The sequence below is a fragment of the Panthera leo genome, chromosome F3 (genome assembly GCF_018350215.1).
Source record: "Panthera leo isolate Ple1 chromosome F3, P.leo_Ple1_pat1.1, whole genome shotgun sequence".
Lineage (NCBI taxonomy): Eukaryota > Metazoa > Chordata > Mammalia > Carnivora > Felidae > Panthera > Panthera leo.
The window spans coordinates 9,747,289-9,766,401 of record NC_056696.1 but is presented as its reverse complement, the minus strand read 5'-3'; the positions used below and the strand labels follow the sequence as shown (position 1 = coordinate 9,766,401).

The 19,113-nt window shown below is 37.3% G+C and overlaps 1 protein-coding gene and 1 long non-coding RNA gene across 3 annotated transcripts in view; one reads left to right on the top strand and one right to left on the bottom strand.

Annotated features, from left to right (window-relative positions):
* FMN2 (formin 2) overlaps positions 1 to 19,113 on the top strand; it is a 381,203-nt gene that overhangs the window by 344,399 nt on the left and 17,691 nt on the right. For both annotated transcript variants that reach the window (XM_042925783.1, XM_042925782.1), the window contains one exon: positions 5,345 to 5,494. In XM_042925783.1, coding sequence (XP_042781717.1) covers positions 5,345 to 5,494 — 150 coding nt within the window. The remainder of the gene's footprint in view (positions 1 to 5,344; positions 5,495 to 19,113) is intronic.
* Positions 1 to 19,113, bottom strand: part of LOC122212106 — a 66,583-nt gene that overhangs the window by 32,606 nt on the left and 14,864 nt on the right. The gene's annotated exons all lie outside the window — the stretch shown is intronic.

Here is a 19,113-nt window from a genome sequence, read left to right as displayed (position 1 = left end):
ATTTCATTAAAAATTGAAAGTAATTTCAATTTTTAATAGATTTTGGCATAAAATTATTGATAATATCTCATATTATGCTTTTAGGGCCTGTATGGTCTATGATGATAACACCACTTGCATCTATGGGACTGGTGATTTGTGTTTTCTCTGTTTTTCTTTATCAACTTTGGTAGGGGGTTATCAATTTTGTTAAACTTTTCAGTAATTCAGCTCATGGTCTTGTTAATTTTCTGTAATGTTTCTTTTCTATTTCTTTGTTTTGTGTTCTTATTATTTTCATTCTTCTGTCTAGTCAAGTTTAATTTGATTCTCTTTAACTTCTTGAGGTAGATGCCTACATTATTCATTTTATACCTTTATTTTTCTAATTATAAGTACTTTTTCTAATTATAGATATTTTAAACTTCCAAATTTCTAAGCACTGCTTTATCTGCTCCCAAATATATATTTGATATCTATGTTTTCAATTTTAGTCAGTTTGAAATATTTTCTAATTTCTTTTGTGAATGTGTGTGTGTGTGTGTGTGATTACTTTTTTGACCCATGGGTTATTTATAGCAGTTTAGTTAATTTCCAGAATGAAGATTTCCTAGATATACCATTTTAAATTTTTCATAATTTAAAGCCACTATGGTCAGAGAACATATTCTGGATAATTTCAGTCCTTTGAAATTTATTGAGACTTCTTTTATGATTCAGTATCTGATCTGTGTTGGTGAAGGTTTTCATATGCTCTCATATATTCTAATTGTTGATTACAGTGTTCTGTAAAAGTGAATTAGGTCAATTTGTGGATAATATTCACAACTTATATATCCTTTAGTGATTTTTTTTTGTAGTTCTGTCCATTACTGAGAAAAGATGTTAAAATAAATAATTATGATGAAGGTTTTACCTCTTTTCCCTTTTTGTTTTGTGGGTTTTCCTTCATGTATTTTGAAATTCTTATTAGATGCATACATATTTTTGGGTTGTTACGTCTTTCTGAAAATGGGATGTTTTTATCATTATGAAATCATGCTGTAATAATATTGTCTTGAAGTCTGTTTCTCTGATAATAAAACCACATCAACATGGCTATGCTTAGTGTTTGAGTGGCATACTTTTTTCTGCCCCGATATTTTTCTCCTCATTTTTATATGAAATTATTTTTACTGAACTTTTAGGATGAAGAGATGAATGAGGATAGCTTTAGTAGTTTCACTGTTCTAGAGATTTCTCTTTTGTTGCTTGTGCACAATGGCAAAAAAGAATGAAACAAAAATATTGCCTGCAAAATTTCCTCTCTAATGTATCTGCATTTTCTATTTTCTTTGTCCCTGTGTTTATCCTGCACAATTTGCATCTACTCCCAGCATTTTCTATCAATGCAGAGCTTTGCCATAAGAGGGAGTTTCTCTTGGTTAGTACTAAGACTTCATGTATTGCAGACTGTTCCCATCCTTTTCAGTACTTACTCTAGATCTTTTCTCCTCTTCCATGAGTTAAAATGTGTAAAACCCCTTCCAATTTCAGCTGCAATCCTCAGACTGGCCCTTAACACTTTTTAAGAGTGCCTGTTTGTGATTCAGGGGTTCTTCTGTTTTTAAGGGTCCCTCTATTATTTTCCTCTGCCTCCTCCTATACAGATGATGTTATGAATTGGGTTTTGTGTTGTCAGTGGTTTGTCCCACCTGTTTGCATTTAATTTTTTTTAATGTTTATTTATTTTTGAGAGAGAGAGAGAGAGAGAGACAGAGCTGGGGAGGGGCAGAGAAAGAGAGAGACACAGAATCTGAAGCAGGCTCCAGACTCTGAGCTGTCAGTACAGAGCCCTACGCTGGGCTCAAACCCACGAACCACAAGATCATGACCTGAGCTGAAGTTGGAGGTGTGATCAACTGAACCACCCAGATGCCCCCCACCTGTTTGCATTTTGAAGTTTGTGGTGATATCGGACACAGTGTTTTTGCAGATATTTTCCTATTAGCTTTGATTTTTAATATCTCAGTTGCTTTCTCTGTTTTTATGTGAGGATTCAGAGAAATTTCAAAACAATTCTGCTGGAGCTATGTTTTCAGAACTCTGTGGCTACCTCAATTGTATTGCAGAGCAGTATATTTGTACCATGTTTGTAGTAAAAGAAGTGTAGTACTGATCTTTTCCAGAAAGGGCTATTTAAGAATCCTGATTACAGGGCTCTTGATTTTTGGTGACCTCTGAAGTTGTCTTTTACTATGATTGCTATATTCTCTTAGTGTGATAACTACAGTTCTGTTCACTACTGGCTCCTAGCGTGTCACAGTTATTTCGAGAGAGCCTCACAGAGCAGCCAGTAGTGATGAAGCTCCCAGATAAAATGCCCACATTCTTTTGTGTTCCTGTATTGCCGTATGGTGGATGGGACCCTCCTGGATTCAGATTTAGGGGAAAAAAAGGATAATTCAGAAAGAATACAATCTATCCCTTCCACCCATCAACCAAATGGGTATCTTTCATGTTATTTAAGTTTGGATTAGCTGAATGCCACCTAATATAGACAGGATTATATAACCAAAAATACCTCTGGTATACTCTGATCACTTGTAGAAATTTTTGCCTATCATTTGTTTGGCTGGTTTTGAAAAGTGCTTATGCTTTATTCTAGGATGTGGGGTTGTTGAATAGAGTTGGGACAGCATTTGTGGTCCTGAGGTAATTCTTTACTCTCTGTGTCATACTTAGGTGACACTTGTCTTTCACTGTGGCCACTTCCAAAGAAATGACCAAGTACATAGGTTGTCATCATTGGGAATCATTCTGTTCAGCAATTTCACACTGACTTTAATTCAATAGTAAGATACTAATATGTCCCACAAATTTATTAAGTTTTGTGTATAGAATGTTTTTAGTGAAAAATGCTTGCTCCTTATAAAGTTAATACATATATTTCTATTTTAGTTTATAACTTGCAAGTACTTTTCATTTAATCTTCATAAAATATATAGAAAAGCAGACATACCCTCCACTTTACAGATGAAGAAACTAAAACCTCAAAACTGAAATTCAAAAATTGTTATCTTCTTAAAGCTATGTAGGCAATTTAAGACAAAGCCAAGGGAAAATTATTCAATGATTAGAATAATTATTACTAGTATCGCAAACCTCTCTGCATGCCAATAATTCAAAAATAGCAGGGAACATGATCACATAAGATTTTATTAATAAATCAACCTGAATTCAATTAATACAGTTTAGAGAAAATATTTGGTAAATATATATTTATATTTCTTAATATTTAATATAGAATATATGTAATCTAAAATAATATGCAATACAAAATAAGTTTTTTCTGTGTTAAAACATTTAACAAACACTTTGGAAATTAATGTTCTTTCGAATTAAATTGCTTATGACATTCACTATTTTATAGGTGAAAAAGCTGAGTCAGATGACGTGAAATGGTTTGCTCGTATAGATAGTCGAGATTCAATATCCTATGTCTTCCTATTCTTAATCCTATATTCTTTCCTTCATACCATGCTGCCTCATGATAGAACTTTCAAAATGTTGTAAGTGGCTGAACAGATGAACCAACTATTAAAACTTAGATATGTCTGCCCAAGTAGACTGGCTTGGTCTGTAATAAATTTTACAAAGCCTAAATGCTGAGAAATGATGGAAAAGAATAAGTGGATAGTCAAGGATTTGAGACCTGATTTCTGCCATATAGGTCATAAATAGTCTTTAGGCATATAAGGAGAATTACCAGTTTTCCCAGGAGGGAAGTATGTATATATGTTATCAGTTTTAATAAAATATGACCCAGATATGTCTTAGACTGCTCTTGCTCCCTGCTGTCACTCTCCTGGCAGTCTTCATGCCATCAGTACCTCCTGTGGAGGTATCCTGATGTCATTACCATAGCTCACAGCAGCCAGATTCTCAGATACAATATCCCCTTCACAGCCTGACTCTTTCTCAGAATTGACTTTCTTTCCTGCGTCATTTTTCCTACTAGGCTAACTAGGAAGAAATATATGATTCCCAGGAGTTACACATTTGAGCAAAAAATTGCTCTCATCTCTAAATGTAAATGTAAATCTAAATCTGAATCTAAATCTGTATCTAAATTCTGTCATCCCAGAATCTAAACGCTGGTGTCCCTGGGAATCTTGCTGCTCAGAGACCACTTTAAGGCGAGTTTAAAAACAATACAGACTAGCCCTCTGGTAACTCTTAAGGTGGCTGGGAATTCTTGATTTTGTGTGTGATGCTCAGTCCCCTTTATCTTCTGAGCAGATTCACCTTGCGCATCTCATTTTATTAATGCTCATCTCAATGAGATATTTTTCGTATTTTTTTTCAGGATAGGGATTTGAAGTCAGCTATATGACAAACTGAATACATACCCAGATGTGTGTTAATGTATGTATGGGTGTACACATATTCTTAAACAATACAATATGGTAAAATCAAGTTGCCTTAGAAATTTTTACTTCATAGTAAATCAGACTTGGTCTTTGTGTATCAGCATTAATGCTTGCCCACTACCAAAGTGGGGGAAGAAAGGGAAGAGGGGCAAAGGTTATTGGAACGTCACTTCTTTTTGCAGCAACTCTGGCCGTACTCTGACCAGCTGCCCACGTCTCTTCTCTATGACATTATCAGTTTTATTGGCCTCGGTCCTTTTCAGGGCATTTTTTATGGGAACAGAAGACTTTGGGGAGTTCTAAATCTACCATTTATTAGTTGTATGTTCTCTGTCAATCAGGCCTTTTGAAACTCTTCTGAGCTTCATGTAGTTGTAGTTTTAAGCACCACCTTCTGAAGAGTGGCACTGTCAGTCTACTGTCACAGTACTGGCTGCCTTATTGGTATCCACTCAGTGAGATTGCCATGATCTGATGGGACACCTGTCACCATTTTCTGGAACTCACTTTCTTCTTTCCCTGACAGTGTAGGAAGCCAAAATGTATGTAGTGATATTAAATACATATAGAATACATATTAGTTTGGGGACAGATGGCTGATATTTCATTTTTTTAGTGTTGGAAAAAATTATAGACCCACTACTTTCAGTAGGTCCCAGCTCGAGTACAGGGTTTATTTCTGAAATATGTCAGGCACTTGGTGATTAACTTTGGAAATGGAATTGGACCAGGCATAGTTATCAGTATATGCAGGATTCTTATCAGCTGCTACCATCTGTATCCAAAACTCTAACATGAAACCATAGGAGACTACTGTTGATGCTTCAGAATTTTGAGTTCTCATGGTAATAATAACTGCACATGAATGAAATCAACATTTGGATGGAGAGAGAATATCCCATATTGGAAAGTAATCATAGCTTTTATGCTTGTGTGTGTGTGTGCTCTGACAGCTTTTTGGAGACTACAGCCTATTTCTTCATGAAACCAAAAATTGGAGAGAAGGAAGTGTCCCCAAATGTTTTCTTCAGTATCTGGCATGAATTCAGCTCTGACTTTAAAGACTTTTGGAAGAAAGAGAACAAACTCATTCTACAAGAAAGGTAGGTTTTTTTTCATTTGCACAATGGCATTTTAAAACTGGTATTTTATTAGGTGTGACACCACTGGGGTTGCCAAGTTTTATAGCCTGAATGAAAAATTAGATGGCCTTCAACCTGGAATATCAAGTCTAACAGGGTGCTGAGATTTGGCAAAATTTGCAGTTTGAGTAAGAAGGGTTGGCATAGAGGCTATGATGCTACAGAGAATAGCTGAGGAGATGGTTTGCCAGGACCACTGTCTGGTAAAACAACTTCTCTGATGAGGAAACCACACAAAAGCAGATCATGTAAGTGGAGTGGAACAACCTTGCTGAGATGATAAACCTACTCACCTCAAAAGGCCAATAGCAAAGACTACAAAGGTAAGATGACTCATTTTTCTTTTGTTTTTGCTCAATTCATGATATATTGTTGAAATTTCACCATTTGTATTAAAATTTCTGCCCAGTGTCACCAAGAAACAGATGGTCAATATTTTTAAAATATCTTTCAAGACTCTTGTAGAATTATACTACATTTCCTAAAGTAATTTTTTTTCAGGAATGAAGGGAAATTTCTTAAGTACCTAAAATAAAGTCTCTGTCACTAATTATGATATTCCATAGAGGCATATTGAATATTAATTCAGGAGGAAAGCTAGCCCTCCCAGGACAGCAGCCCTAAATAGCTGGGTCTAGTGGGAGAATGGAAAAGAAACATAATCAGCCCTGTAAACCAAATCCTAATACTGAACCAATTAGTATATTTTCCAATATCCTTGCACTAACAATGACTTTGCTTTAGATCTTCAGGAAACTTATATCCTAAGGGACTTTGTTCATCATACCACAAAATGCCACAATTTCTGCTTCTTGTCCTCTTTACATACAAAACCATGATTATCTACCTAGTTTTCATATATAAGTAGATTCTGATATATCCTTAAGTCAGTTGAAATTAATTGCTGGCATTTACTGAGCACATAGACTATGCTATGGATGCCAACTCATATGCATCACTTAGATTCCATAGCCTTATCATAGAAGAAAGTATACCTCAGTGAATAGTAGATGGAAAAAGAGAGTGGTTTGAACAGAAGTAAAACACTTTAAACATCCACTCTAAAGATAATGAGAGTATTCTACTTCAAAGTCCATCATTATGGGTTAACATAAAAGATGCAATTTAGTCAAGAGTCCATACAGGTGAGATAGATAGGAGAGGTAATTCCTGAACTACAAGCCCATTTAAACCATCATTCATTCCCTTCAGACTTAGTTATATATTATCTTTTCAGAAAAAAAATTACCAAGCAAACCCTGTCAGTTTGGAAAATTGTAAAAAGGAGTCTTCTTTTGACCTCGGCACATTACCTACAACTCCCCTCCAGGTCCCTCACTGGTTCGCCACAGGCCTCTTTTCATCTCTAATGTCAACTCGTTCCCCTGGAAAAGGGCCGACACCTCAGTCACATGAGTGTACAAATCAAACAGATGAGTATTTCACCGTGTATAGCCATTTGTTTGATGGCTGGGGCTGGACTCCTTAACAAGGGTGGAAATGATGAGAGGTAGGTGTCAATGAGACGGGATGGATGGAGCTATAGTTTTGGAGTAGGTGTTCTGATAGCATATCAAAGAAATAAGTAAATCTCAGAAGGCTGGCAGGGTCCTATGGTGCTACTTTTAGGGATCCTGAGACAAGAAGGTAGGTACCCACTCTCATTGTAGCTTGCCTTTACTCTGCATGCCTCTACAGGAGCTGGTGAGATGCCGTCTCAGAGGAACTGTTGAGACTGACTAATTCAGTTGCACAACTTCCCAGTGATACTCGGTCTCATCTAGCCTGTGCTCTGTGAGGTAGAGCTGTGTCTCTAGGGGTCACTGTTGCTACCAATCCACTGTTCTGTGACATTGTGTGCATTTAACATGACCCAAACTAGCTTTTCTTCGCTAGGTATCTCATAAACGAACCAGATGCTTCTTTTGTCCTTCATCCTGTGCTTGTCATGCCCTAGGACTCTACTGTGGCCTTTTTTTTTTTTTTTTACTCTTCATTTATTTACAGAGAGACAGAGAAAAAGGGAGAGAATGTGCTCCAATGAGTAGGGGAGGGGCAGAGAGAGAGGGAGAGAGAGCAAGCTCCATACTATCAGCACAGAGCTGGACATAGGGCTCAATCTCATGAACTGTGAGATCCTTGACCTGAGCTGAAACCAAGAGTCAGACGCTCAGCTGACTGAGCCACCCAGGTGCCCCTGTACCATGGCTTTTTTACCCAACCCTTGATGATTTTGCTTTCTGATGCAACATTTGGTGACTTCGCTCACCACTTGATGACGGTGTTGTGAATTGGCAGATTATAACTGCCCTTCACTGCAGACTTCTCATTTTTTCAAAATAATTTGCTTTTGATAGAAGGTTAAGGAATATGTGGCAAGTGAGTGAGTGCTTCTTTGCCCTTTAACTTCCGAAATATATTATCCTACCCAGCAAATGCTGTTGTTTTGATAAGGAAGACCATTGGTCTGACTCATTTGTAGAAAATGTGTCTCTTTCATTAGTATAGGACCAGTGACACAATTTCCAGGAAACAGTACAGAATGAAAATGTGGGGGGCCCCTTGTTATAAAAATTATTTAAAAATTTCAAGACAGCAAAGCATTGAACCAAGCACAGAGCACTTCCAAAAGTGCACAAACAACACCCATGAAGCCAGCCTTGTCCTGGTGTAAGCCTTGTATCATATTTTCTGTAGATAAATAGAAGGATATTTTAGGAATGCTTCATACCCTCAGACATTGATAGGAAACGGGATGTGGTCAGTTAAGGGTGCTACACTGCTGGTTCAGTCTGTGTCATTCAGAGTAGAACTTCACATAGCACGACAGAGGCTTAAAATGGAATGTTGTTCTCTAACCTGATTGTTCCCTCCTTGGTACCCTGTATTTATTACCTGCATATTTTATTCAGTCAATTTCATACATTGATAATGCCTAATGCTGTGTCTGTTTTTATTTTATACCGTAACTATTGTGGTATTTGTATTTTAGTCTTTATTCACCAAAGAGATGTTTTGTGTCTCCATTTTTGCTGTAGCTCTCACTGTCACTAAGCCACAATGCCTTTTCCCTCTTATGGTCTCCATAAATATTTGCCAATTTGACTTGTTACATCATTGTATTTGACACAGACACAGGAATAGGAATTTGCTTATGAAGTAATGAACATGCTTTCTTCCATAGCGTAAGTTTATCATTATAAGTAGAAAAAAATTTCAAAAAACCTTAAACAAAAGGAAAGACTTTGTTTAGACAGTCAAACCACAGAAGGGCAGGGATGGAACTTGTGTGTAGATTTCTGAATACAGAAATTTTAACTGCAGTCTGTGGGGGTTAGCCAGGTATGTCTGTGCTTGTCACTCACTATCTGTCTTCTTAAATATCCTCTTTCCTCTTCTTCCTCCTCCTCCTTCCTTATCCTCTGTTTGTCTCTTACTCTCATGCTCTCCCCTTCTCATTCCCCTGCCACCACTCTCTGTGGTTTAGTCTAGTTTCCAAGCAAGGCTGTTTATTTAAGGGTGGTCCCATGACCATAGGTCATAGGCATGACTCACATTCTCACAACCCAGTAGGTGAGAGCACTCTCCAGCATCTAGAATAATTCCAAGGAAGAACTCCAGATGAGCTGTGCCCAGCTCTGGATCAGGCGTGGGGTACCATAGTTAGTAAAATAGTTCACAGACCCAGTTGTACAGGCAGAGGGGGGGGGGGGTACCATGATTGACAGTTTACTTCACAGCAGTCACTGGAGTTAGAGAAGAACAGTTTCCAAAAAATTAAATATACTACCCCAAATTTATTAAGCCTTTAAAAATAATCTGTATAATTAGCAGAATGTCTTAGCATGGTAGAAAAAATCTGAACAATGGTTTCATAATGTGATTGAATGTTTGCTTTCTGATCCAGTTTTCCTTCATCTAATTTGGAATTCATAGATTGAATAATATCTTTAAGGTTGTTAGGCCTGTAAAAATATTTCTTATCCCATTGTTTCTATTTGGTTCTGAGTATAGAGTGGTAGTAACTTTGTATTTTCTGGCTCTTTCCTGATGACTCATATGAGTAAGTAAATATATTTCTAGAAATGGTGAATTTCTACACATCTGTGAAAGGTCTCAAAAAGGTCTGCTCTCTTTCTAATTGATGTGGTTTGGAACACATGAGGATTTTTGAGTTAGCTCTTTCACTTAACAGCCTAGTCATAGAAAGTCATAGTTTCCAAAACTGCAAAATGGAATTAACAATACCTTATTGTTTTGCGGTGTTATTGTGTAGACTAAATGAGATAATATATTTAGAGTATATAGCACAGTGTCTATATGCCAAATGCTCAATGGATGTTTCTCCATCATTTAATATAAATGATATCCTGATCATGACTATCTATAAGGTACTTGTAACATATTGATAAGGCATGTTAAGCATCTCAAGAACATATTCATAAATGCAAGGCATTTTTGTGACTCAGTTTTTGGTTAGGTAAAACATCTTGATTCTGAGTCGAAGGGTGAACTTTTGTTTGAGAATGTTCACACAGTCTATCCCTCCTATTTTCATCATGATACACAAAGGAATTCCTGTTTTGATGCTTTTAGACAACTGACCCATTAGTTTTGTCATGATTTAGAAAAAGTGTTTTTTTATGTATATACTTGGAAGTAGGCATATACAATTGTCAGTAAGAAATCTAGACTTGTTATCACGGAGCAGCACAAAATATGTGAAAAATAATTGAAAAAATTGAGCTTGGATATCTCCAGAAGATGGGGGAATAAACCAATATTTATTTTGCCAAACATCTCCCTAAAGGCCTCACAGAGCATATTGCTAATATGTCAGGAAATGGACAGTCCTTCTCTCTTTTCAGGAAGACGGTAGCATCAGTGTTACCTTGCCACCAATGAGGCCCTGAGGAGCTTGGACAACAAGAGCTATATTAATTAGAGGAAAGACGTACAGATTGATTGGGAATACATGTGCTTTTTGACCCTGATGGGACTGTGGTCCTGGGAGAAGACAATGGGGCCCAAAGCAACTTCACTTCTCACTTTGCTCTGTTGTAAGCGGAATTCAGTGTTCAGGCAGGCTTCAGCTGTATAACTATGTGAAGCTATTTGTGATTATCCTGTCCTTCCATATGGAGTTTTTCCTATGCACAGGAGACGTTCATGTCCATGTGGTGAAGGTCCTGTCTTCGTTGACCTAAAGCCTAGCATGGGTGTGGTGGTATATGTGGTGGAGAAACTGGGGGCAGGGGTGAAGGGTTAATTCTGTCCAGAGGACTTTTAACAGGCAGTTTGGAGGTAGGAATGGATGTTCACAGGGAGTCCATGGAAGTAAGGCCATTCGAGGCAACTGGGCCTCAAACACCATAGTGTGCAGTGTGGCCTATCATAATTTTATTTTTAGTTGGCTTAAGGCATTTTAATTTAATAAATCAGTTGTGGCATTAGTAAGGGTTGTGTTTAAAACGTTGTCTAACTTAATTTACCGGTTTATTTTATTTTGAGACAGGTAGTCTTTGATGAACCAGGAGAAAGGATAACTACTCCTCTAATTGCACAAGCATGTGGCAATCAAGTCTGGTTTCTGCCCAGCTGAAATTTGTAATTAGAGGAAAAGGATTTGAATGCTTGGCTTTAGAAGGTTATGCATTAAATTGGAGAGCACTTCATGCCATGTTAACATTCCTGTTTCCATAATTTATATTTAAGTGAGCTATATGTTCAGATTTAAGTACGAGGTTATTAGGGTAGAAGAAAGTGACCATTTTCAAAGTATTTGAAAAATATACTTGAAGAATAGAGTTAAAGAAAGAAGGTTTATTGTTATGTAATAATGTATTTGTTGGATACCTAAGTGAAATTGCCTCTTTTACTGCATTGTTGCAGTGCAGCATTAAATAAATTTGGCCAACCATTTTCTCCTTTAACTCAGGCATCAATGTCTAGAGAAACAACACATAAGGAAATTCTCTTCCTACTTCTGACTTTCTATAGCAGAAGCTTTAGTACAACAATTGACAAGAGTCAGAATTGTGGCTAATGGAGCCTGAGAATGTATAGGGAAGGTAATCTATATTCGCCAAAGGAGTAATTAGTATGCATTAAGACATAATAGATGATTCATTTATTTATTAGTTATTCAAAATTATTTATGTCCTGTGTGCTGTGCAATTTTTCTGGCTGTATGGATCTTACACTTTAGTAGAGAAGCAGACAATAAAAAAGTAAACACAGTTTTAAATTACAGGTTGAAATAAGTAACATGAGGAAAATAATGAACCATTTTTGAAGATGTGCCTTAAAATGTGGTAAGAGGAAGCCGTTTTGAAGAGGCAACATTTATATTGATACCTAAAGAATTTGAGGTAGCAGCTATGTGAAAGGGCAGGGTGGTAAGGGGCAACACATTGTGTGTGACCCTGCCAGGCAGAGATGTAGGAAGTTCCAGACAACATGGCAAAAAAGATTGGGTGCACTCCAAGAAAGATGAAGGTCATTAGATGAATTTGATGGATAGGCAGGGGCCTGATCATTTAGTCTCTTGGAGATCATGGTAAGAGATTGACTCTTACTGTGCGCGCAATAGAAAGTCATCAAAAAGGGTTTTTAAAAAAAGGAATAACCTGATGTGATTCATGTAATACGAACTTGCTATTTGCAGGTTGCAGCCTGTACCAGCTATAGAGGGTCAGAAAATTGTAAGTCTAAGCTCATATACTGACAAGTTGGTGTTAGCCAGGATGTTAGAGATCAAGAATGCAAACTTTCTCTTTCTATCTTAAAATGATTTCCAAAGACAAGGTTGGGGAAAAAGATGTGACCCCCCTGGATATCAGAAATATACTTTCTAAAACTTTGTTCTCCAAGAATGATTTAAAATCATAAGGTAAACATTACGAAAAAGATCTTCACATTTCTTGTCCTTGCCATGTTCCAAGAGATGTTTTTTAAATCTTGGAAAAACCTTTCTCAAAAGCCTCATGTTAAAAAACGGAAGAAACTGACCCTTAGAGTTTCTGGTTCCAGCTCCCCATCAGAGTATCAGGACCAAGCCAAGAAAGTAGCTTGTCCAAAGATATTTTTGCTTTAAAAAGGATTTAAATAAACATTGTTGTACCTTCCAGTAAATTTGTAAAGGCTTGTGAAGTTAACTGAGCAATTATTAATTTTTCTTCAGCATTTGCTAAAAATATTTTTTGATGTCCTAGCAAAGTTTGTAGTGAAACCATTTTGGATCAAAATTACTTCATGGCGTAGATATTTTAAATTACCCATGAAAAAATAACATCGTGTAGCTTATATGGGCTGAAAACAATTCTTACACAAGCTGTTCCTTCATAAGCAAGATGGTATTTTTAAGGGGTCACTTTAACTTTCGTTAGGATATTCTCAAACAATATCACAATTATAATCTAGTGGATGAGGAGGTCTAGATATGTTAGATTTGTACAATATCAAATTAACAAATTCTTAGGTTTGTGTGGGCTTCTACTAGAGCCTGGATTTTTAAGGTAGTGAAAAATGTCAGAAGCAAGAGGCTCCCGCAGTTCATTCCCACTATGATATTCTCCATGCTGACTCTGACCTCTTCAAACAAAGAATTCCACCTGCTTTCCTTCAGGATTCCACTCTGACACCACCTCTGTTCCCAGTAGTGCAAATGAAGTTTTAGAGAAATGGAAAGTGCTTCTTAAAAGTTTGGAATTCTAAAGGAAATAACGGATAATCAGGGACTAGTCATGAGAGGTAAAGATGGAAGAGATTGTCTCCGCAGTGTTTTAGGTATTGGTCTCTACGAAAGATTTGAAGCAAAGGTTAGGCCAAGACATGCTGGTAGTTATTTTGTTTGACAAATAGCAATTAACTTAGTTGGTTTTGCTGCTGGAGTCTGGTTAAGATTTAGAAGCAACCGTGATAAAGCACCAAATCCAATTTTAAAAGGAATCAGTTGTGAAAGCATGTGCTGAGTGTGTGTGTGTGTGTGTGTGTGTGTGTGTGTGTGTGTGTGTGTAATGGAGGGGTAAGAGGTATGTGTGGAGGGAACCAAGAATGGAGATCAGTATTGAAGGAATTTAAGAATATGTATTTTTATAAAGGACATACAAAAAAATTAGGTACTATTCAGTATCTTTGTAGGGAGCAGGTGGAGAGTGGTCTTCAGAAAGTAAGTATAATGGCCAATAAACATATGAAAAGGTGCCCTGTATCATTAGCCATCACGGAAATGTGAATTAAAACCACAAAGAGACATGCCCACTAGGATGGCGAGAAAAAGGTGGACAATAACAAGTGTTGGGGGAGATGAGGAGTACCTGTGAGAGTCTCACATCGCTGACAGCAATGTAGAATACTGCAGCCACTTTGGAAAACAGTCAAGCATCCCCTCAGAAGTTTAAACACAGAGTTACCATGGGACCCAGCAACTCCCTCCTATGTTTATACCGAAGAGAAGTAGAAGCATACGTCCACACAAACACTTTTGCACATGTGGTCATGGCAGCATTATTCATAATATCCAAAAGATGGAAACAACTCAAATGTCCATCAACTGATGAGTAGATAAATAAAATGTGAATATTACAATGGAATATTATTTGGCAATAAAAAGAAATGAAGCACTGATAAATGCTGTACTGTGGATGAGCCTTGAAAATATTAGGCTAAATGAAAGAAGACAGTCACAAAAGATTATATATTGTATGATTTGATTTATATGAAATGTCCAGAATTGGCAAATATATAGGATCTGCAAGTAGATTAGCTGTGTTGGGGGTTGAGGGGAGAGTTGTGTGTGGAGGGACGGCGAGTGAAGTTTCTTTTGGGAGTATGGAATGTTCTCAAATTAGATGGCTGCTCAACCCTGTGAATATACTAAAAGAAACATTGAATTGTCCACTTTAAGTGGCCACATTTTATAGCATGCTAATGATATCTCAGTAAAGCTTTTTTAAAAATTTTTATTTATATTTGAGAGAGAAAGTATGTGTGTGTTTGGTGTGTGTGTGTGTGTGTGTGTGTACATGTGAGCACACATGAGTGGTAGAGGGGCAGAGAGAGATGGGAACCGAATCTGAAGAAGGCTCCAGGTTCTGTGTTGTCAGCACGGAGCCCTACAGGAGGCTGGAGCTCACAAGTTGCGAGATCGTGACCTGAGCCGAAGTCAGAAGCTTAACCAACTGAGCCAATCAGGCACCCCAGTAAAGCTTTTTTTTTAAGGTAAAAAAAAAAAAGTTAAAAAAAAAGTAAAAGTTTAAAGTTTTTTTTAAGGTAAGTAGAATTCTCACATTAGAGTTCTAAGCATAAAAACAGACCACAATTGGATGTGCTCACCAGCTTCAGTGATCTGTTTAAGTTGCTGATTGCTTTGAAGTCCTAACAAAAAAGTTCTTTGTCTTCCTTCTTGGTACACTCTTGGGCTATCTATCCCCTATGCCCTTAGAGTTCAGTATGTATTCATGGAAAATAAATCTTTTAACTACTAACATGAATATTGTTAGTAGTTAAAATACTAAATCAAAATTTGAGAGATAAATCAAAATTTGAGAGATAAATCTGCTGGTAAAAACGGTGAAAAAAAAAAAAAGAAATTGCATAGCTCATTCCAAAATCAAAAAGATCCCCATTAATTCAGATGATTAGTTTATAATAGCTTGACTCTATAATGATGAAATGGGCCAGTGCTTTTCCTATGTAAACCCATTTCAGGAAATCATAAGCCATGTTAAAAATACACACAACATGGGGTGTCTGGCTGGCTCAGTCAGTTAGAGCATGCAACTCTTGATCTCAGGGTCATGAGTTCAAGCCCCATTTTGGGCGTGGAACATACTTAAAATAAAAAATTTTAAAAAATACACACAATGTATTAGATATTATGTATGTATATGTGTGTATGTATTTTGAAGTTATTCATCTATTGTAAATAAACATTTTCAAATCTTATCTATATAGGAGTCATATTGTCAAGTTTTCTCAGCCTGTATTTCTGATAAAGAAGTGATAAATACACAAAATAGGGGATATAATAGATGGTTAAAATAAATGAAAATAAAAGGGAAAGAAATGTGTCTGTGTTTACTGTGGGGTAAAGCCTCATTTCTAATTAAACCTTCACCCTCTCACTGTAATGGCCCTAGTCCTTCTCTTGCCTTTTGGGGCGCTCATTCAGGACCCCGCTCCACAGGCCTTCTGGCCAAGGTTCTGCTCAGGGTGTTTGTTTCTGCTTGTCATAAACAGTTGGCGCTTTGCAGTTTGAGCCATAAGCAACTACTAGTTCATGAATGGAATCTGAGCCCAGGGAAAGAAGGCACTTTTTTGATGAAGAAATAATAGGGTACTTCCTGATCGGTGGGCACTCAGTGAAGACTAACCACGTTGATGCCAAAGAACTAGCTGTAGAATTATAATGTGGTCTTGGATATTGGCATTTCCAGTCAATTCAAGTATCTATTGATTGAACAATCATCATGGCAAGTTGGTATAATAAGCTTGGGTTCTTTGGTTTATATAGAAAGCTGTTGGTGGGGGTGCTGGGTGGCTCAGTCGCTTAAGCATCCGACTTCAGCTCAGGTCATGATCTCACGAGCCCCACGTCGGGCTCCGTGCTGACGGCGCACAGCCTGGAGCCTGCTTCGGATTCTGTGTCTCCCTCTCTCTCTGCCCCTCCCCAGCTTACACTCTGTCTCTCAAAAATATATAAACATTAAAAAAATTGTAAAAAAAAAAAGAAAAGAAAGCTGTTGTTTACAATTTATTCCTCCTTAAAAGGACCTTTAAATCATAAATCATCATAATCATCATTTAGATTATTGTATATACATATTTTATGTACATTATGATTTCATATCCAATTCTAATGCTCTTGGAGTTTTAGGAGCTATGATTTTGCAATTATTTAAAGTTTATTTGTTTTTGAGAAAGAGTGAGTAGAGGGGCAGACAGAGAGGGAGAGAATCCTAAGTAGGCTTTTCATCGGCAGCATGGAGTCAGACACGGGTCCTGAACCCACAAACTGCCAGATCATGACCTGAACCGAAACCCAGAGTCAAGCACTTAACTCACTAAGCCACCCAGGTGCCCCTATGGTTTTGCAATTTTTAAGACTAATAATATTACTGGACCAAAAAAAAAAAAAAAAAAAAAAAAAGGAAACTGCACTATATCTAAATACAACTCCAGAAATGGTATTCTTTTTTGCAATTTAGGTTTTCTAATTATAACTATAATATTATCAGTATATAGATACACAAAGTTTTGTGTGCTCACTCTTTCTGAATGTTGTCTTACATGAAACCTATGAGCATTTTAATTTTATTTCATCCCATTTGGATTTAGTTTGCTTTTGTCTCCTGAGTCAGATCTATAATAAAACGTTTAGGATCCTTGATGCCTTGGATGTCTTTCTAACCTTGAAAACTTTATTTAATCAAGTTCATCTGTCATTGTATCGTGTTGAATAATGTTAAACATGCTCTAAATAATCCACCAGCTTTGTCTCCATCCTCTCCCATGCAGCCCTGGCCATGTTCCACCTCCAATTGATTATAAAGACTGCTCTTTCCTTTAGGAATAACAGTTAGACTGGTACCCGTGTGTCACACTCTAAATCTAGATGAAAGAAACTATTCCTGGCCAACATGTCTCCACAGTTCATTGATCTCTCTCTGGAGAAAGGCTGGTATGTGTCCTTACAGATTCCTTCCTTGAATGATTTAAAACTTGATGCTGAGCTATATAAAGTCCTGTTTGAATAGCTGTGCCTTACATAGGTCATGCCACTTCTGCATTTACAGAAAGGGCACACAGTCCTCTCCAACCATGAGCTGCATCCCCTACTGCATTGTATGGAATTCACTGATGGTTATACTTGGCAAAGTAAAGACTAAGGCTCAGAGGAGAATGGAGGTATCCTGCGCAGTTAGGAAGTAGGCCTGCCCTGTCCTTTGGATACTTAAGCAGACTCAAGCTTTCTGGCTTTTTATAATGAAATAATGATTTTCAGAAAGTAGTAGTCTCCATGAGGACAGAATTCTAGGTGTGGGAGTGGAGGCCATAGCTGTTTTGCTGCAAGCAGAGTGGACCCGCAGTCATGAGGTCACTACCACCTCTTCCTGGGTTTCACGATGTTATTCTGCCTTGGGGTGCTTCTGGAGAGTTGTTGGGAGATGAGGTGATGGGAGAGTGCCCTGGAGGTAAAGGTGGCCGTCATAGTAGAGAGGGCCTGATCTCCTGAGTTCCATTAACCCAAAGATGACCCTCCTCTCCACCAAATTAGGAGAACTGGGGCAGTAGCATCCTTTACTTAGTATTCCATCAGGGTGATCTTGTGTCATAATCATGTGTAGCAGGACCCAGTAATTAGACATGATATAAATGCAACATTTTTAGTTTTTGTTGTTTTTTTTTAATAAACAGAGTACTCTATAGTCCTATTAATGAATTAGTACTTTATTCCATATATTTAAGCCCTATTAATATTTCTCTATTGTTTTATAATATGGACATCTAAGGTTGGGCTGCATTTACCATCACTTTGAAAAATAACAACATAAAATTAAGTTAGATCATGTAGACATTCACTCTTTTTCAAAAGAATATGTTGAATATTCATGTCTTATAGGCATTGCAATATTGTGGTTTGTAATGAGAAATATATATTTGGTCTTCAGCCAAGTTTTTGACACAGAGTTTGTAAAACTCTTGCGATTTCCTAAGTGATGAGAGTTATAAAGATGTCTTCTGTTATGTGATAGGGTGACTTTTGGAAAGCCCCTAGGTCACCTAAAGATGGCCAGGGAACCAATCCTGTGATTAGAGTGTTGGAACTTTCCATCCCATCCCCTGACCTCTGACAAGAGAAGAGGAGCTGCATCAATCACCAATGGCCAATTATTTAATCAACCATGTCTATGTAATAAAGCCTTCCTAAAATCCCAAAGGACCCACCTACTTTGCCTTATGCATCTTTTCCATCAGGCTTTCCTGAATTATTTCCTTTTATAATAAACTGGTGATCTAGTAAGTAAATATTTCTTTGAACTACATGAGCTGTTCTAGCAAATTAATTGAACCCAAGGAGGGGGTTGTTGGAACCTTCCATCTGTAGCTCATGGGTCAGAAGCACAGGTGGTAACCTGCTCTTGCTATAGACATCTGAAGTGAGGCAAGGATGGGGGTGGGGGCATGCAGTCTTATGGAGCTGAGCCTTAACCTGTGGGATCTGATGCTATCTCTGTGTCAGAATTGAATAAATTGCTTGGTGGTGTGGGAGAAAACCACAGATCAAAATTGTTATCAGAATCAGAGACCTTTATTTAGAATTTAAAATAGCCAGAAATAGAAGTTTGCATGTGACAAATCTCTAGTCCTCTAAACTTTAATTTGTCACAAAAGGGTGTAGAGATCAACCTCTAAAATTTGTTGGGTACATAAAAGGAAAGGAATAGCAGTACTAAGTCTTTAATCTTTAAAGTGTTATAATTATCAGGGTGCCTGGGTGGCTCAATCGATTAAGTGTCTGACTCTTAACTTCAGCTCAGGTCATGATCTCATGTTTCGTGAGATTGAGTCCTGTA